Source organism: Euprymna scolopes, chromosome 2, assembly GCF_053919585.1.
Source record: "Euprymna scolopes isolate OS-2025 chromosome 2, ASM5391958v1, whole genome shotgun sequence".
Classification (NCBI taxonomy): domain Eukaryota; kingdom Metazoa; phylum Mollusca; class Cephalopoda; order Sepiida; family Sepiolidae; genus Euprymna; species Euprymna scolopes.
In genome coordinates, this window is record NC_136483.1 from 68,989,735 (window position 1) to 69,012,850 (window position 23,116).

At 28.2% G+C, this 23,116-nt stretch overlaps 2 protein-coding genes across 2 annotated transcripts in view; both read left to right on the forward strand.

The window, feature by feature from the left end:
- The window catches only part of LOC145291927 (uncharacterized), a 44,489-nt gene extending 41,294 nt beyond the window's left edge, over nt 1–3,195 (forward strand). The window contains exon 7 of the mRNA XM_080137841.1: nt 2,732–3,195. Within this exon, the coding sequence (XP_079993967.1) occupies nt 2,732–3,172 (441 nt within the window). The 3' untranslated portion in view covers nt 3,173–3,195. The remainder of the gene's footprint in view (nt 1–2,731) is intronic.
- LOC145291926 (dnaJ homolog subfamily C member 11-like) overlaps nt 1–23,116 on the forward strand; it is a 171,484-nt gene that overhangs the window by 124,037 nt on the left and 24,331 nt on the right. The window contains exons 7-9 of the mRNA XM_080137829.1: nt 11,372–11,439; nt 15,265–15,329; nt 22,138–22,259. Coding sequence (XP_079993955.1) covers nt 11,372–11,439; nt 15,265–15,329; nt 22,138–22,259 — 255 coding nt within the window. The remainder of the gene's footprint in view (nt 1–11,371; nt 11,440–15,264; nt 15,330–22,137; nt 22,260–23,116) is intronic.

The window sequence follows — 23,116 nt, forward strand, 5'->3', positions numbered from 1 at the left end:
AAATTTTAGGCTACTTCTAAGCCATTTGAGATTTGGAATAGCCTAGTCTGACACAAGACAATTAAATTTTTTACACAAATTAGCTAGCTAGGAGTTGGACTTAATTGTTATAGGCTGTTTAAGATGTGCCATAGGAGTTATTTTATGAACAACTAGCGGGGGTGCCCGGCGTTGCCCGGGTGTTTGTAGGTGTGAACGAAAAAAAGAAGTTTTGGTAGGCAGGTAGGCTCGAACCTGAAGCCTTGAAGTGAAAGCAAAAAAAAAAAAGCGTGATAACTTACCTCGACTCGACAAGGGCAGCGGAATGAGAACGGTTGAAATTAAACAATTAAAAACTTAAGTGACATATACGTGAATTTAATGAGGTCAAGCATCACACGATTTAACTTTGGCACTGCAATCCAGTTTTTGCATATTTGTTTGTTTCCCCCCGACAAGATGTTGAGGAAAACAGCTCCCCTAAAAGGGGAAGTGTCCAAATGAATAACAATTGTCTGATATGACAGGTTTTTTCCCCCGCATTGATCAAACCTCATTGCTTTCTGGATGTTTCGGCACTAAAGGCCGAGAACGTCTTCGCTTTCACAGTTTCGCTTTTTTTTTTATACGGAAAAGCGAAACAAACATGCAGCGAGTGAAAAAAATCTCAAAAATAGCATGTAAAAGTCGTCGAAATTGAAGATACAAGTGAGCTCGTTTCGTAAATCTTAGATATTATAATCTAGGTAGTATATAAAAGGTTCTAAGAAACAGTAACCGCCCCAAACACTCCCCCACCCTCCTCCCCACCAAAGGCTTTTGCCGGACATACACAAAAAATGCACACATACACACACACACACACACACACACACACACACACACACACACACATTTTCGCTTTTATATTATAGATGAAAATTTGTCCCCACTTTCACTGCTTTGGCTATGACAATATCAAATACTAAAAAAAAATATATCTATCACTAGATTTCATTAAAATATGAAAAGCAATCTTCTATGAATTTGCAGTGCAATTTTTCCTTTTATCAACTAAAAACAAAAATTAAGCAACACTTTATGAGAATAAAATGGCTGACATTTAAACTAATGAATTCCAGTTGAGAGGTCATATAAGGTGTACATTTTTTGCATTACAAGTAAATATTTTAAAATGCCCCAAACTCTGCTACTATTTGTCCATCATTCTCACTCCCCTTTTTCTGTGTCACCTGCTTATCTCAAGGTAGATTTTGATTGGCCAATGTAACTGTTATACAGATGATACACCAGCGCCACCACTTCACTTTGTCAAATATAATTACTCAAGGTGGGATAACTTGGTTATTGTAACAATGTAATCTTTCAAGGGCAAAACAAATTTTGTTTCAAAAGAATTTTGTAAATAAAATAATTTGGAACTTGTTTTACGTTTTTTTATCCTTTGTTTATTTTTTTCAGTGTCATATATCTATAGGGTAGAGAAGTAAAATTAACATTTTGAGGCAAGGATTGAAAAATGGTGTATGGAAAATTAGTTTATTGAAAGTTATAAGGATTTATTTGCCACAAAAAATATACATAAAATCAAATGTTTTTATTCGTTATTTGATCATTAATCGGCTTCACACACTTCCTGAAACTTGCACAAGTTTTTTTCAAATAACTTCTCCCATACTTCTTTAATACTATGTTGAAGAGAGTTAAGATTGCTGTTTGCTGTCCTAGTGGTAGCATGTTGTAAAACACCCAAATAACAATCCAGAGGTTTTAGGTGAGAATGTGGCCATAAACATGATTCCCAAAAATTGCTAAATTTGGATATGCAGAAATCTTGTATTTTTGTAGCTATGTAGGCTGGAGCACTATCCTATGTCCATATATAATTACCATCTTGGTAGTTTGCTTTAAGCAATGGAAATACCTGGTGCCTCAGACTTTTGTGATAAGTATTAACATTGATATTTTCATCACTTTTGTAGAATGTTATCAGCATTTTTCTTTCCATCAGAAGCCACTGCACCAAAAATCATAACTTGAACAGAATGTCTTGTTCTGAATGTCCCCTTAACATCAGCTGTTGATTTTGTGATAAATCTGTCTTTTCTGTGGTGCAGCATCGACAGTGACGATCTTTATATCTGAAAAGATTGTTACAATGGTGGACATTTTCTTAAATCATTAATAATTTTGCTGCACTTTTCCAATCTATTTTCCTTCAAAGCTGTTGTCAACAAGTGTTTTAGTGTTCTTGTGTAAGATTTTAACTTCAATACATATTTTACTGCATTTCTAATGGTTTTGTTTAACTCAAGTTTGATCATCATTTTCTCATGGATTTTGTTCGATCCTTTACAATTTTGGATTTGACAGTTTTAATAAAACTTTTGGGTCTTTTTTTTTTTTTTTTCCTCCATTTTTAAACTTCCTGAAAATAGTTTTGCTCAGTCATTCTATTGTTGTTTACATTATAAACAGTCTTTATTTATTTATTCTTAAAATCACCTTTGGTGACAAATGCATCCACTAAATTATACACAATTGTTTGTTTTTCTTTTTACTTGTATAGATAAAAGTTTCTGAAAAGGTAAACATAATAGTGTTAGGTATGATTATGATGGATGCTAGGTTTCAAAATAATTGACTTAGTGACTGTTGAGAAAAAACAACTTTCTTTTCATTGTAAATTTTGCTGCTCTATTTTATGTTCTTCATTTCTGTATTCAAATTCATTTTTTTTTTTACATTGTAGGCTTATTCACTATCCGACGACTCCGATGGTGACAATGATTCTGTTACGTGGTCATCCGAAACATTTCCAAATGAAATATTAATTAGTGAACCAATCTCTTTACGAAATAACACCAGCAGCAGCAATAATAATAATAAGATAGAAAATGATAATGCAACTCGGTCATCAGAGACATACACAGACACAAACTACAGCAATTCTCCTCAATATGCAAGGAGTGAAATAAAAAAACGGAAATATTTGGAAGATCTCGATCCAAAAGAAGATCTATTTAAGGAAGCCTTGAAAATGCTCAATTTACGAACCCGTCACGATCCCGAGGATTTATTTGGTATGCATGTAGCTGGAACTCTTCGGCGCATGCAGCCATTGCAACGAGAAAAAGCCAAACTGAATATACAGAGCATCTTATTGCAATATTGCTTCTCTGAAACAAATTAATAAATCTTTTATTTTATTCTTGAGTCTTCGGCCATTTTGTTGTTTTTAATGTTGTCTTTCTACTTAATGTTGTTTTTCATTTTTTTGCAGATAAAAATATCTGATTATGGAGAAATTTTTCTGTGGATAATTTTACCTTTTTCTTAATTTTAACGTTTTTTCAGAAGTTAGATATGTGAGAAACATGAACATTTGAATGCTATTTTTTGCACTTTGAAATGATATTTATATTGGTTGGGTTGGAAATTTGTATGTTGCATCAAAACCAATAGGCACATTTTGCATTTTTTTTTTTTCATGTTTGTTTTTATTTTCAAATATTTAAATTTTGTTTTTTATTTTCAAATATTTGAATTTTCTTTTTTTTTTTTTTTTTTTCAAATAGCTGAACTGCTTCTTTTTCCCATTATTGTAACAGCTGAACCTTTGCTTTTTAAAAAATATTTCAAATAGTTGAATATTTTTATTATTACAAAAACACTATACACTTATAAAAAAATTGCAACATATCTCTGATCAGGTCTTTATTCATCCCTCTTTCTCTCTTGCCCATTTTAATCACTTCCTCTCGTGTTTTCTTTGGCCTTCCCTTATGTACTGGACCTGTTATTTTAATTGTCCTATACCTACTAACCCAAGAACTCTCATCTATCCTTTCAATGCGACCATACTATCAAAGTCTACTCTTCCACACACATCTCCCTGTACTGTTAAATTTAATCTTACTCTGAGATCATCAGAACTGAATCTGTCTTTAACATTCACATTACACATTCGTGTCATTCTCATATTTTTCTCAATGCAATGCATGTCCTCAGCTCTGATTGGTCAGATTTCACTTTCATACATCATCACACTGCATATACATCCTTTGGTTAATAATGTTAATGCTCTGCTGTTTAGTAAAGTTCCCTGAACTTACGCTTGCAATTATACTAGAACCTGCTCCTAAAACTAGAATGTGCTCCAGTGGTATTGCCAAGGTAACAAAACTTCTTGAGAACCTCAGTAGCTTTGCTATCCAGATATAGTTTCTCATCCATCATTAGTCCTGCATTTCCTACACACAAATTGGCTATCCTCTCTCCACCTTACTGTAATTCCATTACTTCTTGTATATCCAATGCTTACAAATACCATAAAAGATTGAATTGCACCGACTGCCTTTTCACAAACTGAGCAGGGGAACTTTCCTCTTTTGGGGAGCTTTCCAACACTACAACTACTGATCATCACTTAACCTTTGTAACATTCGCTTTCCAAAGTCTTTAACCTAACAAGTAAGTCTTCTATTGTTTCACGGGCAAGTACTAAATCATCAGCATGCCGCATCTGTTTTGCATAACTCATATGAAACTCCCTGGACTAGTAAAGCACAAATGGAAAACCAACAAATTCAATACAGAAACATGATGTACTCCTACTTTAACATTAAAATTGTTACTAAATGCACTGTTAATTCTAACACGACTTTAAGTATTTCTGTACGTTGCTTGAACAACCTTCAATAACTCATTTGCCCTTAGTTTATGCAAAGCCCACCAGAAACTTTTCTTGACATTTATCGAAAGCTCTCTCTAGATTTTTAACTAGGATTTGTTTCAATCATCTTTAGTTTTATTTTAGTTTATTTTTGATTTTATAAAATATTTAAGTGCTTCTGCAGTATAATGAGATTTCAAATAAATGTATTTTAGGTAAAAACACTTGTGTATTTAAGTATCATGTTGAAATTTGTAAAAACTACAAAAAATTATTAAGTAGAGAAATAAGTACAAGTAAAAATAAAATTTATTAAATTAAATAGTTTTATTGTGCTGGTTAATGCTGAAGGGTTCTTAAAATTCAAGGGAGGTAACAGCAATCTATGATTTTGACAAATCTGCCATTTCAAATTGGCGAATTGCTAATATCTGTGTGTGTGTGTGTGTTTTTTAAATAGTTTTAGCAGATATTCTACTCAATTATTTTTCATAATTTTTGGAATTTTTACTAATTTTGACATGACGTGTAAGTACTTAATCATATTTGATTTCATTTGCACAAGCACCAACATTTGATCAACAGTAAATTATAAATGTTTCCATGTCTATTTGTGAAAATTATGTTTAGCTGAGAAAAACATCCATGCACACACGAGATTTTATCTGATAATTTATTGATATAGAAATGCACCAGAGGTATATGCTGTTTGTTTGTTTTTTGTTTTTTTATTTCTGTTTTTGTTACAAAATTTATTTAAATAGGACTTTGAAATCCATTCATTACTTTTTTTTTAAATTAACTATCTTAAATAAACTATTTTTTCATTTTAACTATTCTGCTTCGTATTTAAACACTCACACTATATCTGACCAGATACTTTTTTAAATTAAAATTTTTTTAAATAGAATTTTGAAATTTAAATTCATTCATTACATTTTTCTTTTTAAATTGGCATAAATTATTAATTAATCATTTTTTTTTTTTTCATTTTTTTTACAAATTCTGCTTCTTCGTATTTATGTACACCCACACACAATATTTGACGAGATAATTTTATTTCATGCATAAAGATAACAAGTATTTATTATTTTTACCTGTTATGTTTAATGCCTCTAGCAATATTCTTCCATAAAAATCTATAATCATACTTTTCCTCTTGTATAAATTTTATTTCTCATTTCATTCATATATATTCAATTAAGCTTGCCATCTTTAATTTGGATGTTCATGAAAGAAATCCTTTAAAAGTTTTAATAGCTATTAAGTCAATAAGATATAGTTACTTGATAACACATAACTCACTAAATCCTGAGCTTAACTAATAAAACATCTTTTAAGCAAAATTCAGTGTCATTCAACAATGTAATCTCTTTTGAAGGTGATACACTGATTCCAATGCTTCTCTAGCAGTATCAGAATTTTTGTAGGAATTTTTGACACCCCTAACACGAAACTGCGAATACAATATAAAAATCTCGTAATTTCTCTGTTAAAAGTGGGTTATTTATTTTCTTTATGGATTATACTTCCAAAATAAACTATTACAGTTGTTTTAAAAGTAATAAAAATATTTTTTTATTTTTTTTTAAAACAGTAATGAATTTTCCGAACTCAATATTTTTCAATTTTTAAACTCAATATTTTTCAATTTTTAAATTTTAAAAATCTATCAAAATTTTTCTATTGATTCTATTTTTACGATATTTTCAGGGTCAATGTGAAATTTTATGTTCTTTCCAATAAACCGAATATAATATTTTAGACAAACGTTTTTTTTTAAATTCACGCCCCCCCGCCCCAAGTGTCACCCATTTTCAACTTTCTCTTAAAAAGTAAATAATTAATTTATGTCGTGGAGTTTTATATATCACAAATTGAAGAGAAAAGGTCAATAAATAATATATTCAAATTTAAAACAAAAAAAAAATCGCTTTTTTAGAAATTTACCTGTAAAGTCCGAAGTTTAAAACCTTATTTTATAAGAACACATTGTTTCTTTTTGTCTTTTTTTTTTTTTTTAATGAAACCTTGGTCCTTGTTCCTTTAATTGAAAAAAAAATTAGGGCTTGAATTACATTTTTCGAGGAGTTATAAGCTTAGAAAGATAGGGGGTCGAATAATTCACGCCTCTCATTTTGAAATGTCTATTAAAAAATAAATAATTTATGTCGTGGAGTTTTATATATCACAAATTGAAGAGAAAAGGTCAATAAATAATATATTCAAATTTAAAACAAAAAAAAAAAATCGCTTTTTTAGAAATTTACCTGTAAAGTCCGAAGTTTAAAACCTTTTTAAAAAAAAAAAAACACATTGTTTTGTTTTGTTTTTTGTTTTTTAATAAAACCTTGGTCCTTGCTCCTTTAATTGAAAAAAAAAATTAGGGCTTGAATTACATTTTTCGAGGAGTTATAAGCTTGGAAAGATGGGGTGGAATTATTCACTATTTTCACGAAATTTCTGACACTGCTAATGCTTCTCTTACAAATTTGATGCCTTTTTTTGTTGAGCAATCTGCCTTTTGTCTCAAAATATATGCCTCTTGTTTTGATATCACTTCTTCATTGAGGCCAAATCTCTTTTCCTTAAGCATTTTTTGGGGGCTTGTGAACAGTTAGTAGTCACTGGAAAGGGGGGGGGGCTGAAGAACAGGCATGTGCAGAACCAATTCGAAGTGCAATTCATATAGTTTTGTCTTTAACTTACAACACAGTGTATTGTTTTGATGAAAAAGCACTTTTTCTTTCCTTTTTTTTTTTTTGATTTCTTTCTTCAAGCACACCAATAATGCTATATAATATTTGTTATTTATGATTATTTCTTTTTCAAGATAATCTATGAATAAAATACTCTTTTGTATCCCAAAATATGGAAGCCAAAACCTTGTCTGCTAATGTTTGTAATTTGGTCACTTTTTGATGGTATTCACCTACTGCACCAGTTGGCTAACTGACAATTTGACTCTGGAATGAAATGGTTGATCTATGTTTCATCCAAAAACTTGAAATAATTGCAAATAACACTCTGAATCATCAACATGATGTTGCTTTCGATCAACTGTGAGCAAATATAGCACCCACTGTAAACATGTTTTTTTTTTTATTAACAAACGTTTATGCAAAATGATTAATACATTCTGCCTTTTGATATTTTCCACTCCTGTTATCCCTTGCAACTTCAATTTATGATCGTCCAAAATAAGAGTGGAATTTTTTGTTGTTCGAAATAACTTCCAGATTATGATAACTTGAGCATTCATCAGGCGGGTGTCTGACTTTGAAGTCAGCCTATCACCTCTTAACCATTGTTTCCAATAGAGCACACTTCGAATAAATTAAGTCATTGCTTTGCCGAGTCAGTATTTTTCCCATAAGAAAGCAATGATTTGTCACAGATGAAATTCAATTTTTTGTTTTGTTTTGAAAGTTTGTGTAGTAACTTCACTTAAATAACTAACTTGTCAACTACTAATCCAGTTGAGCTCAAATTTAACATGTAATTTGAAGGTTAGTACTTTATAAAAATTATTTTATATTATTAGTGATGCTGTCTATATATCAGGGCAGAAACTTATTGAGTGATGTCTTAGTTTGAAAAATTTTATATTAGGTTTCATTGCATTAGTTAATCCATTTATTTTTACTTTTAGGTATCACTATATTTATTATCAGTCTTTGTATTAAGCTATCACAGCACAAAAAGTGGATTATTTAATGCTTGTACATCTAAATATACAAAATACTAAGCATTTTATGATGCTGTGATTTAATCTGATGACAGGAAAGATGGCAGCACCTGTAATCATTTGATAAGTAAAATTTTTAATAAAAAAAAAAAAAACTACTTAAAGTGCAAAAATTTCAAGTATTTGATTTCTTCAACTCCTAAATAATAATAAAAAAAAAAAAGAAATAACAATGCACATTTTTCTTGGTGTTTGAAGATGTCCTCAAAAATCTCCTGATAATTTTTTTTTTCTGAATCATAATCTCCCTTTGTTTTATTTTTCTCAATGTAATTCATTATTCTGTTGAAAAATTGAAAAAGTCCCCCTCTCCCCCACAAAAATTATTGCTAATTTTGTATTTAGCTAAATTGTGTGTGTTTTTTTTTTTGTTTTTTTTAATTTATTTAAAAAAATTTTCTTCCAACTAGCAACAACATTAATTTTTAAAAATGTCAATAAAACAGTAGTGATTGAGATAGTTTTTGTTAATTAATTTTTTTTTTTTTCATCTCAAACAAGTTATATGGCCATCGATCTATAAGGAGCTACTGTGATTAGGGGCCAAATTTAAAGGAACATCTCAGATGTGGAGCAAGATGCTTGTTTATAGTACATTAAAATTTGTATGTTGGGGCAGGGAGAGAATTCCAAAGGCAAGCATTTCAAGGAAAGAGGCTATTAGAGTAGAAAGTTTTCAGCATTTGGGTACCTTGGCTGCTAATCAGGTCGGTTGAGAGTATTTACATTGGGTGATGGGAAGGGTGCATAGATGCAGTAAATTTATTGAAAAGCACATTCTGCTGAAGTACTCGTAAAACCAGCACAGAGAGACAATATTGTGGTAATGGAATAGAAGCCAAGGTATAGTAGATGGTGCAAGACCTATTAGCTTAGATACTTTTTTTGCATCTTGTTTAAAAGAGAGAGACTAATGATCGGTGCATGGATGAATGGTGGCTTCGTAGAGATATAAGATACTGGCAGGTGTGAGAATTTTTCTAGCTCTGTAGAGGGATTTCACTTTCTTTGCAGCAGACTTGGTAGTATCTTCTATATAATTTATTCCAATTCATATTTCCTGTGAATATTAGACCAAGGAGTTTTAACATTGAATTTTTTGGAAGTGTGTTATCAGCCTTAGCAATGAGTGGTTGGAAAGGTTTTTCATAATTGTTGTAGGAAAAAAAAAAAAACTTTTATTTGGTAGAATTAAATGTAATTATCTATGGCACTATTCTACTACAGACTGGAGTCCATTTTCTAATGATTCAGCCAAATGTGTGTTTGATTTGTCTGCATGTCGAGTGTGGTGTCATCAGCAATTATACCCATTTCAGACATGATTGCACCAGTGAGATTATTTATGAAGATTGGGAGAGGTAGGGATGAAGGCCCATAGTAAACAATGAAGAAGAGAAGCCGACATCTGTATTAAAAATGTACGAGTTTGTTATGGTTGGACAATGGACATGTGTTGACATTAGTGTTTACTTTAATAAATTGAATTTTAGTCACCAAAGATGTGCATGATGACTTAATTGATATGATCATATGCTATGAAATTGGCTGCTAATTATGTTAGAAAAGGTATTAACTCTCACCCGTTGGTGATAAGTAAAATAATTGTTGTGGTTCAGTATTAAATAACATTAAAAAGGGTTGATATGCTAGAAAATAGATAAACGAAGCAGTCATACTTTTACATAACAATTTGTAATGATAACATTTATGAAATTCAAAAGTTGAAATTATATAACTAGCATGGCCACTCGGTGTTGCCAGGTTAGCATGGTCAACAAAATCAAAGCGTTAAAATATGTATGTAGCATCTTTTCTTGTCATTTTGACCACCACTCTCTCTCTTTATCACAATATTTTTTCACACTAAGTTGATGGAAAAAAATTAATGTATATTAACCCCCATTAATTTTGTTCTTTTTGATTTCCAAAAGAATAATTAAAAAAGAAGTACTCATATTCTGGCCAAGGCAATGCTGAAAAAGAATCAGTTTTGTAAATGTCTCTTGTATAGTTTATAACTTTTAGATGGATACACAAACAACTATTTATTTTATAGGTACTTCTCCAATTTACAACCCAATCTCTGACGACTTTGTGTCTGCATCTTCCATTAAGTTACAAAATCAGTTGGAAGATGCCAAAACGAAGGCTGCACAACAATTAATTCACAATGTGTCATCCCACCTTTTCCGTATGTGAAGAATGGCTTTATATTTAGACAGCCATTCTTAACATAGGGAAAGAAGGAAGTTCATATCGACATAGCATATTGAAGATCATTTCCTGATTTAAAGAATTTCACGCTTTCTGTGAAACTTGTCGTCTGACAGCTGATTGGACTTTGGCATCTTCTAGATGTTTGCGTAATGTGCCGGAAGATGCCGACGAAAAGTTGCTGGAGATTGGGTTATAAAATAACTAAGTATTATTCTATATCGTAGATGATGTTAAACATCCAAGATTGCAAAGAATTTGTTAAATTTTCTTTTCTTTTCCTTTTTTCATACTTAATAATTTTTTAAATGTTTTGTCTCATAAATCAACATTATCAAAAACATTGTCATTTTGGATTTTTTTTTTTTTTTCCTGAAATTTATTTATCCTTATTTGCACTGCTTTTATTTGGACTATTGTTCTCACCGTTGCTATTTATTTTCCAATGATGTTCACATGTGTATTTTTCATCCTTATTCAGTGTTGTTGATAATTTGTATATTACTTACCCTGATGCTATGCATGAGATGAATTCATCCGACGGAAGTGCATAGAAAACATCAGTGCATACAAATAATCAACAATGTTGAATACTTGGAAAACATGAGCGAATGAACAAGACATCTGAAGAAGTTTGAAAGACGCATCGGTTGTGAAACATAGTAAAAAATAATTTGAATATAAAAACATTGCAAATAATGAGTTTTCTTGTGATGCAGCAAAGTAGCTTTGTAATCCTTTTTCTATTTTAGTTGGAGTTGAATAGCGGAAATGGATTTGGGTGCAGTATTAAGGGCTTTCGAAGAATCACAAACACAATGTAAGCTTTTTCTTTCTTTTCTTTCCATTTCCTTTTTTTCCATTATATGTTTTATTTTTCTTTAGTTCTGTACTGCTTTCTTTTATTTTTTTTAATTTTATTTTTGTTTTACTTTTTCTTTTTCTCTGATTTTTTTTATTTTACTTGACTTTTTTTGTTTTTATTTTTTCTATTTTTTCCTTGCCTTCCTCTTTTCCTTTCTTTTTCTCTTTTTCTTCCTTTTTTTCTTTTTCTTTTCCTCCGTTCTTTTTCTTTTTGCTTTTTCTTTTCACTTTCCTTTTTCTTTTTCCTTTTTCTTTCTTTTTCTTCCTTTTTCTTTTTGTGTTTCACCTTTTTTCTTTGCTTTGTTTTTTGTTTCTTTTTTATTTTTCTCTTTTTCTTTTTCTCTTTTTTTCTTTCCTTTCCATATTTCTTTTCCTTTCCATATTTCTTTTCCTTTCCATATTTCTTTTCCTTTCAAAAATTCTTTTCCTTTCCATTTTTCTTTTCCTTTCCATTTTTCTTTTCCTTTCCATTTTTCTTTTCCTTTCCATTTTTCTTTTCCTTTCCATATTTCTTTTCCTTTCCATATTTCTTTTCCTTTCCATATTTCTTTTCCTTTCAAAAATTCTTTTCCTTTCCATTTTTCTTTTCCTTTCCATTTTTCTTTTCCTTTCCATATTTCTTTTCCTTTCCATATTTCTTTTCCTTTCCATATTTCTTTTCCTTTCAAAAATTCTTTTCCTTTCCATTTTTCTTTTCCTTTCCATTTTTCTTTTCCTTTCCATTTTTCTTTTCCTTTCCATTTTTCTTTTCCTTTCCATATTTCTTTTCCTTTCCATATTTCTTTTCCTTTCCATATTTCTTTTCCTTTCAAAAATTCTTTTCCTTTCCATTTTTCTTTTCCTTTCCATTTTTCTTTTCCTTTCCATTTTTCTTTTCCTTTCCATTTTTCTTTTCCTTTCCATTTTTCTTTTCCTTTCCATTTTTCTTTTCCTTTCCATTTTTCTTTTCCTTTCCATTTTTCTTTTCCTTTCCATTTTTCTTTTCCTTTCCATATTTCTTTTCCTTTCCATATTTCTTTTCCTTTCCATATTTCTTTTTTCTTTCCTTTTATTTTTCCTTTTTCTTTCCTTTCCTTTCCATTTTTCTTTTTTTCTTTCCTTTTTTATTTTTCCTTTTTCTTTACTTTTTCCTTTCTTTTTATTTTTTCCTTTCTTTTTCCTTTTTTTCTTTTTTCTCTTTTCTTTTTTCGCTTTTTTCTTTTTTCGCTTTTTTACTTTTTTTCTTTTTTTTCTTTTTTCCTTTATCTTTTTTCTCTTTTCTTTTTTCGCTTTTTATTTTCTCTTGTTTATTTCTCTGAACACTAAGGAACATAGAAGTAATTGAATGAAATATCACATACATGCAAAACATAAAATTAAACATTTGTATAAACTTCGTTATCTAATTACGATACTTTCTTTTTTCAAACTCATGTTATGATGAATGAAATGACATCTAAATCTAAATAAAGCGCAATGACAAACAAAAAAAAATTAAATCAATGACAAACAAAAAGAAAATTAAATCAATGACAAACAAAAAGAAAATTAAATCAATGACAAACAAAAAGAAAATTAAATCAATGACAAACAAAAAAAAATAAATCAATGACAAACAAAAAAAAAATTAAATCAATGACAAACAAAAAGAAAATTAAATCAATGACAAACAAAAAAAAAATTAAATCAATGACAAACAAAAAAAAATAAATCAATGACAAACAAAAAAAAATTAAATCAGTGATAAACAAAAAAAAATTAAATCAGTGACAAACAAAAAGAAAATTAAATCAATGACAAACAAAAAGAAAATTAAATCAATGGCAAACAAAAAAAAATTAAATCAATGACAAACAAAAAAAAAAATTAAATTAATGACAAACAAAAAGAAAATTAAATCAATGACAAACAAAAAAAAAATTAAATCAATGACAAACAAAAAAAAAATTAAATCACTGACAAACAAAAAAAAAATTAAATTAATGACAAACAAAAAAAAAATTAAATCAATGACAAACAAAAAGAAAATTAAATCAGTGATAAACAAAAAAAAATTAAATCAGTGACAAACAAAAAGAAAATTAAATCAATGACAAACAAAAAAAAAATTAAATCAATGACAAACAAAAAAAAAATTAAATCACTGACAAACAAAAAAAAAAATTAAATTAATGACAAACAAAAAAAAAATTAAATCAATGACAAACAAAAAGAAAATTAAATCAATGACAAACAAAAAAAATTAAATCAGTGATAAACAAAAAAAAATTAAATCAGTGATAAACAAAAAAAAATTAAATCAGTGATAAACAAAAAAAAATTAAATCAGTGATAAACAAAAAAAAATTAAATCAGTGATAAACAAAAAAAAATTAAATCAGTGATAAACAAAAAAAAATTAAATCAGTGATAAACAAAAAAAAATTAAATCAGTGATAAACAAAAAAAAATTAAATCAGTGATAAACAAAAAAAATTAAATCAGTGATAAACAAAAAGAAAATTAAATCAATGACAAACAAAAAGAAAATTAAATCAATGACAAACAAAAAAAAAATTAAATCAGTGATAAACAAAAAGAAATTAAATCAATGACAAACAAAAAAAAAATTAAATCAGTGATAAACAAAAAGAAATTAAATCAGTGACAAACAAAAAAAATTAAATCAGTGATAAACAAAAAAAAAATTAAATCAATGACAAACAAAAAAAAATTTTTTTAATTTAAAAAACATGTAAGGAGTTAAGTCGTCTGCTTTCTTGAGTTGTTTATGGGAACAATTGTCATTTGCAATTGATATGCTTAATTAATAGAACAAAAAACAAAAAAGTCCTCTCAAAATACATTGGAAAAGTGTTTTTTTTATAAAAATGGCATCACCAGAGAGACTAATGAATGAGAACATGTTATTCTTTTACTCTGGATCATGTAACATATACAGTAGAATCCCGGGATATGGTTACCTTAGGATACGTTGTTTTTTTTTTTTTCAGGTTACGATCTGGAATATGTTGTTGTTCCTGTGCTTGGTTACGGTATTTGCCCTGCCTTATGGTGTGGCCAAAAAATTCCAAAATTCAAACTTGGTGGTTGGTGTGCAAGTCAATCGCCTCACCGCCTTATATGTCAGTAGGTATTTCTCCAAAAGAGAAGCGTCAGAAAGCATAGATGTTAAGAGTGATTCTAGTAAAAAGGCTAAAAGATGCAATGATGAAGAAGTGCTGTAAAATTAAGTTCTAGAAAAAAAAAATTCATTAAAAAAAAAATTAACAAAAGAAAAAATAATTAAAATAAAGCATTTTTAATTTTAAGTGTTTAATAAATTTATCATCAAATGTACAGTAACATAATTAGTATTAATACGTTTTTATATCTGCTGTCTCCTCCCACCTCTGCCTTCACCCATTCCCAGCTCGTCCAGTCACTCCAAAATGAAATAAAATTGCATTTTTCCTTTAGTATATTCTTTTATTTATAAGGTTTACACCATACATTTTCCCTTTACATGTACTATATATATTTTTTTATTTACAGTTGTGTGCAGTACACTACTGTATAAAATTTTGCTTAGGCCCTGCCATAAGGCGATTTTACCTTATGATCCCAACCCCGGAACGGATTAATGCCATATGCTGGGGTTCTACTGTAATGCAATGTTCTTACATGCTTCTGTTTTTTTTTTGTTTTTTTTTTGTTTTTTTTTACTCCTTAATTTGAAGATGATTGGGATATACAATGATATGACTTAGTTTATTACTTTATTCCAATCTAGTTTTGATATGATTAAACATATATATTTCAGGTATGGTACCGTAGGTGGTGGACTTAATATGACACCACGAGGAATACGGCCTGCATTCTCTGCAAGTAAGTATCCCAGATTGTTGTCATTTCAAGAGCTATTGATTAGGTAGACTGTGAAAGTGTATAAACATAGTCAAATATCTTTAATTTTCAATTTGGTATATCTCATTTAGATGCTCGTGCAGTATAATGGAGTTTCAAAATTACAAATGAATAAAACCCAAAATTAATTTATTATAGACTGTTTAAAAAAAATAATTATGCAAATTAGACATTCAAATCATGATCTTAGGTTCTTTCATCTGTACTTTATATTTGCACACAGTGTTTCAAAATATCTTGTATTATTGATTTAAATAACACTAACACCTTTCGATGGTGATAACAATTTTCATATTTCTTCATTTTAATGGAGTACTATATGAATCCCATGAAGGCATCTGTATGTATCTCTATCTACTTCTACTTGGATATAAAAGCACTTTGTGTGTGTGTGTGTGTGTGCGTGTGTGTAAGTTCATTCCCATTAGACTCTGAAACAGCTGCACCAATTTTTTTTTTATTCTATTTCACACAGCTTTACTTTATGAATATGGGAGTGTTCTTAGATATGTTTTCTATTGGAATGGCTCCGATAATCCAAAAAATCAGATTAAAGAAGGAACAGTCTGATTTTGTCCAAAGTTAACACGCTTATACAGCCTAACATCGCAAATGTATTTGAGGAGTTTTATCACCACACAAGCAAAAGGATCCAGCACATGAAATCAATAGTAGGCTCTTTGATAAGACAGGGGCACATTCAAAATGAATGTTTCTGTTTAGAAAACAATTGAACCATGATACTTTTGCATATTAAACTTTAATTGAATCCATTATATAAAAATAATTTTATAAAATAAACATTAGGTTCTCTACAGTACAATGAAAACTACAATGTATTGTGGACCAGGTCATTTCAGGGAAACGTGTAAAACTCCCTCATGTTGCACTGCGATAAGCCCCAATCTAGAGCAGAATATCAATCGATTTGATTGAAAAGTGGGCGATTTCACGGATTTTGCTGACAATAAAAGTATTGGAAGTGTGAAACATCTGTTAATCCTCATTCAATCTAAAGCAATCCTGTAGTATTTATTAACCCTTAATCTATGCCGACTGTTAATTTTTTAACGCGTAGTTTTTTTTGTTTTGTTTTTTTTCACATGGGGGTCACCACTTATCAAGGCCCGAAGGCCACTCAGGGATAAGGGTTATTGCGTGTACAGTAATCAATGAGATAGTATTTTAGTAATCATTAGTATTGGGGGTTTTGATAGAGTGTCTTACTTAAGGGGGGGGGGCGGTTTGTCAGGAGTTTGTTTATGTTGGACTTGAAGACGTCCAAGTTGTAGTCAGGTGGGAAACAGGCAAGCGGCAGAGAGTTCCACTGGCGTGCAGTTTTAAGAAAGATTACAAACAACTGCAACAATGCCTTCAAGGACTATGGAATACTTCTTTGCCCTAACTGCATTAATTAATGAATGAAATCCATGTTTGAAAGTTTTTATTGATTTTGATAAAAAAAAAAATTTTTCAAAGACCCTAGACTTGATTTTATGTGATGTGAAAAAATTCACACCCATCATAGGCAATGTGTGTAAAAATACCACCGTAACCCAAGGGTTAAATTTACTGATTTGTTTCTAAAATAACCGTAATGCATATTGTGTCATTTCATAAGTAACTGTTGCAATTATGTAAAAGAAGAAAATACACTTGGGATAATTTATGCTATTACTAAATTCAACAAATATGCATCTAACAACGAAAAAAGAAATTCTGTACGTTTCATCTGTGGATTCTCCCGTCTAAAATAATGCAAAATAAACGACTACCCTATCATGGACTGATGCAGAAATTACTTCTTAACGAACAATTAGATTCTTTTTTTAAAGTGATCTATATGAACAATTAGATTTAAAGTGATCTATATGAACAATTAGATTCTTTTTTTAAAGTGATCTATATGAGCACTGTACAACAAAATGCATGTCCTACAAAATAAAGGAAAAAATAGTTCTGAATATTTAGGAATATTGTTTTGCAAACAAAGTATTGTTGGAATTTTCTGTTTTTATTTATTTTTTTTTTTGTAAACATATTCATTCTAAGTATGTCGTCTTGCAGAAGTTCTTTGGGTTTATATTATACACAATCGGAAAACGTTTTTGTAGATTTGTTTATTTAATAGCCATCGTAAATGCTAGTAGTCACAGTGATTAAATGTGAATGGTTCAAATTCATTGTGTAAAGCTAAAAATGTACTTGCGATATTCAGTATATCCTTATGGTATAATAGAACAAAGAAATAGGTGTCATTACTATGGGAGGGTTAATCACAATGGTTCCCATGCTGAAATTATTAAACAAAGACAAAATAGCTTAATGGATGAAATATAAGAATTGACGAATCCAAATGAGGCTGAAATGTTTTTTTTTTTTGTAGAAGCACATATCAAGAAGTAATTGAAGTGAATTTTAAATAAAGTTCATATCTATGGAGCTATAACGGTCATTGAAATTGGGAAAAATCTGATTTTATTTATATATAGACAAAAAAAACGATTAATAATTTTTTTTTTTTAATCTATAAGCTTAGATAGGATGTTGCAATTTTATTTTTATTAATCTAATTGTGTGACCACTTGTCATGTGTATTTTTCTTGAGAGTATATGGCTGACATATTGAATTGATATTTTTTTAAGTTTATCAGTTGATTTTGTGAACCAGTTGAACATTTTAATTTTTTAATAACTGATGGAAAGAATTAAATTAAATTTGTCATTTCTTGCTCTAAAATTCTTAGCAGGTCCTCATTTGATTACAAAATTGAAAATTTTGCAAGCTAGTTGCATCCAATAATTTTATAAAGAGACTATACTACCTGTGACCCATTGGGTCAGTATGTGTTATAGCTAGCTATAGAATAGTGAGTATACAGAATTAATGTATAAACGTGATACTGGTGACAGAAAGAAAATATTTTTAACAATTAGGTAAATGGATCAAGAATATATACATATATATATATATATATATATATTTCTGTGGAAATATTCTTTATTCACTTATATTTCCTTTTTATATATACCAATCCTTATTTAAGAAGCTCAATGTAATTACAGAGCATATAATGAATGACAAAAGTCTATATCCCAAATTTGATGATGTTGACCATCTTACAATTTATTCCTTTAATTAATTTGCACAATTCTTGACAGTATCTGTTTCATAGCACAAAATCAATCACTTAATTATTATATCGATCAGTTAATCTATTTTGCCCTTAACTCATCAGAAGAAATAGCAAAAATCAATCCATCAAAAGAAAATAAAATGCGTTTGGACATGATTAAAAAATCTGAAAATTGGAAAAGAAACTGCAAATACCTTATAGTTTTTTCATTATGCCATTTTGAATTTTAAAAAGTCACTAAAACCCACATATACGTATTAACAAATTCCATTAATTTACGTATATTCTGTCAAAAATGTTCCATTTAATTAGTAAACTTATTATTTATAATTAATATATCCATATTTAACCAAATAACATCGATGATTATAATCTATTACATGTGTTTACATATACGAAACTAAAAAAAAAAAAAACCATTATTTTCAATTTCCAATTGTATTAATTATTAATCCGGATTTAAAACTATACAATTAAGTTCTTATTACTGTTATAATTAAATTTATTATTATATAAATTATAATTATTTATTTTTCTTAATTCCAAAACTATAATTTTATTTAGTTGAAATTTATGAATTTGCTATATAATCCATTACCACAATTGTTTACCTTGAGCGAAAAATATTAAAAATTAAATTTTAAGAGTTACTGCTCTTTGAAGAAAAACTTAAATACATCTTATTAAAACCATTTCAATATACAATATTATATGTCAAGAATTGTACGTGTCAACTGAATTAAAGGAATAAATTGTAAGATGGTCAACATCATGAAATTTGGAATATAGACTTTTGTCATTCATTATATATATATATATATGTATATATATATATATATATATATATATATATATATATATATATATATATATAGTTGTTACATAGCAAAAAGCATTCATGTAGAAGTTTATTAAAATTTAAAAAATATATATACATTTCTCCGGGTCGTTTCAACATTAAATCTAATTATACCTCCAGTTTGTGTGTGTGAGTGTGATATCTTCACTCAATTTCATATACATAATGAAAAATTATTAATTGACAAATGTTTGGGGTGGGGGGGGGTGCAGCAAATTCAATATTATGGTATCCATTCTATGCACAGTTAGGAATTAATAGGGATTAGTCACCACAATACCATATTGCTCTATAAATATGGCATAAAGCATTTATCATAAGTCAACAGCTATAACTTTTTCCCATTTTTAACAGACTAAAAAGTTTATTGTTTACATAATCTTCAAAGTATTAATAAACATTTGCAAGTAATTTTAACGTCTTTAAACTGCCAATTATTGAATCTAATGCAATAAAAAAAAAAACTAAGGCAAGTACGTAGAAAAGTAACTGCTATTGCGTTTGGTTAAAGTTACAATGAGAAATTTACTTTTAAAAATAAAGGGAACTGAAGTAGGATTTACCGGTTAAATGGTTTCAATTTCTTCGATTTTTTTTCTAAAACCAACCAGTTAACTATGAGATGTCACTTTTATTTTCTTTGGTAACAGTTACTTATTGTACAAATTTTAATTATGTTCCATTTATAAAAAGGTTAGATGTTATTATGTGTTGATAGTTAAGTAGTTTCTTTTTATTAAGATGGTTTCAATGACTGGCAAGCTGACCTGTGTTTTATATATATTTGAGTGATTTTAATGTCTTTAAACTCGATTACAGAATATATAAAAGACTTTAAAGTAGTCTAAATTGTAAATATTTTTGTCTTTGTTTAAAAACAATTTCAACTTGCAAATAAAATTCATAAAATGCCGATGTAAAAAAAAAAAGTCAAAGGCATTTAGAGTTATTTTTTTTTTAATTTGCATATTTTAAACACGAAAAAAAAACAACTTTACACACCTTTAATTGCACAATATCATCTTTTCCCTTGTGTGGGTGCTAGTAAATATTTATTTATATTTTTAATTTATTCTATTTTTGAAATACATGAATATAAATTTACTTAAAATTTTAGTTTAAACATTCACTGGCAAATTCTGAAAAAATTATTTGCGTATTTTATTATTTTAAATGAAAGAAAAAAGTAAAACACTTATTACGCGGAACAAATTTTTTTATTTGCAACACAGACTAATTTTTTAAAAATTATTTGAATTTTTATTTATTTATATTTATTTTGTTTATGTTTGGAGTGAAGAAAAATAAAATGTGTAAATCTATTTAAAAATAAAATGTGTAAATTTATTTAAAAATAAAATGTGTAAATCTATTTAAAAATAAAATGTGTAAATCTATTTAAAAATAAAATGTGTAAATTTATTTAAAAATAAAATGTGTAAATTTATTTAAAAATAAAATGTGTAAATTTATTTAAAAATAAAATGTGTAAATTTATTTAAATATAAAATGTGTAAATTTATTGAAAAATAAAATGTGTAAATCTATTTAAAAATAAAATGTGTAAATCTATTTAAAAATAAAATGTGTAAATTTATTTAAAAATAAAATGTAAATCTATTTAAAAATAAAATGTGTAAATCTATTTAAAAATAAAATGTGTAAATCTATTTAAAAATAAAATGTGTAAATCTATTTAAAAATAAAATGTGTAAATTTATTTAAAAATAGAATGTGTAAATCTATTTAAAAAGTAAAATGTGTAAATTTATTTAAAAATAAAACGTGTAAATCTATTTAAAAATAGAATGTGTAAATCTATTTAAAAATAAAATGTGTAAATCTATTTAAGAATAGAATGTGTAAATTTATTTAAAAATAAAATGTGTAAATTTATTTAAAAATAAAATGTGTAAATCTATTTAAAAATAAAATGTGTAAATCTATTTAAAAATAAAATGTGTAAATCTATTTAAAAATAAAATGTGTAAATCTATTTGAAAATAACATGTGTAAATCTATTTAAAAATAAAATGTGTAAATCTATTTAAAAATAAATAAAATAAGAAAAAAAACGATATCCATAAATTATGAATTTTAAAAAAAGGCTTTTTATAGCTTTGTTTTTATTTATTTATGCATGCGAATAATTTTTTAAACCAGTACAGGATGGACGGTTTCAATGCCCAAGCAAGACGATTTGAGTTTTATATTATAATTAGGGCTATGACAACAGCATATTCTTTTCATTATTTCGACTCTCAAATGTATATCTGACACAAACATAATTAATTAACCAAGAACCACATCACTCTACATAAAAACATAAAATATCAATGGATATATACTTGAGAATCAAAACAAGAAAAAGAATACACTGTTATAGCCCTAATTATAATAAATTTAAACAAGATTACTTTAAAAGTATTGTTTTATTCAATTAATTAGTGACAAAACGATATCGTAATAATCAAATTTAACTTTTTTTAATGATTTCATTAAAAATAAAAAATTAGTTAAAAATTATGAAGTGTAACAAAAAAATTATGAAGTGTAACAAAAAAATTATGAAGTGTTACAAAAAAAAAAAAGATGACTTCCAGGCAATGCCAGTTAAGTGCAGCTAATTTGAAATAATCCTTGAGATACATAATCATGATCACAAAAAAGAAAACAAACATCTTTTAAGTTAAGTAAAAATGATGCTGCTTAATACAAACACATATTCTGTTTGTCAATTTTAAAATAATTTATTAATATGACATATTTTTAGTGTTGGTATCTCAGTTTGGTAATATCCAAGGTCGTCTGTTATGGACAGCCGGTTTGTCTACATCCATGAGCACAATTGTTGTTTATGATACTGTGAAAAGACATGCAGTATTAACGGTTCAGGTAAATATATTTTAACTCAGTTTTCATCTTTTATTTTATTCTTTCTAAACTATTTTATAATGCTTTGTTGTTAATTGAACAAACATATTGAATGATGTGATATGGCAGATTGTCACTGCTACACATAATATCATCTGATTGAGGCTCGTAATTGTCTAAAATCAATAAGCATTTGATTTGGGTAAAAGTTGTTGCATGTGTATAGCTGTTTGAAGCTTTGCTGTCTAGATATACCAAATATGTATAAACATAAATACTTCCAACTGAGCACCTAACAACATAATGTATACAAATCGACAAAAATTTATAACATCAAGAAATCATTTTAAGAGTAAAATAACTGCAGCTAGAAATATGTATACCAAGATAACGAGAAAATGCATAACGTCACAGAAATTAGGAATTCATAATTTCTGGAAAATCTATATTGCTGTGATGAATAATTGGCAACCATGATGTTGACTGAACTGCTTGCCCAACGGTTTGTCTTGAACTCCATAAACTACTCTCTCCCGAATTTCCCACTGCAAACTGAAGCCACACTCTGATATGATTATCACTCCTTCCAAAGTTTGGGATATCATAAAAAACTTGACACCTCCAAAGCATGTGGGCTTGATCTTATCCCTGCTATGTTAATAAAGAATTGCTCTGCTGAACTTGCCTTGGATCCCTCCAAACTCTACAAAAAATGACTTGCCGAATCTTACTTCCCTGATAACTCGAAAAATTCCTCTATGGTACTTGTGTATCTTATCACCCCTTGTCCCATCAATCTCCTCTTCCTTTTCACTAAAATCTTTGAATTATTAATCAATCTCGCGATATTCATTCATCTCAAAATGTTAAAACTTCTC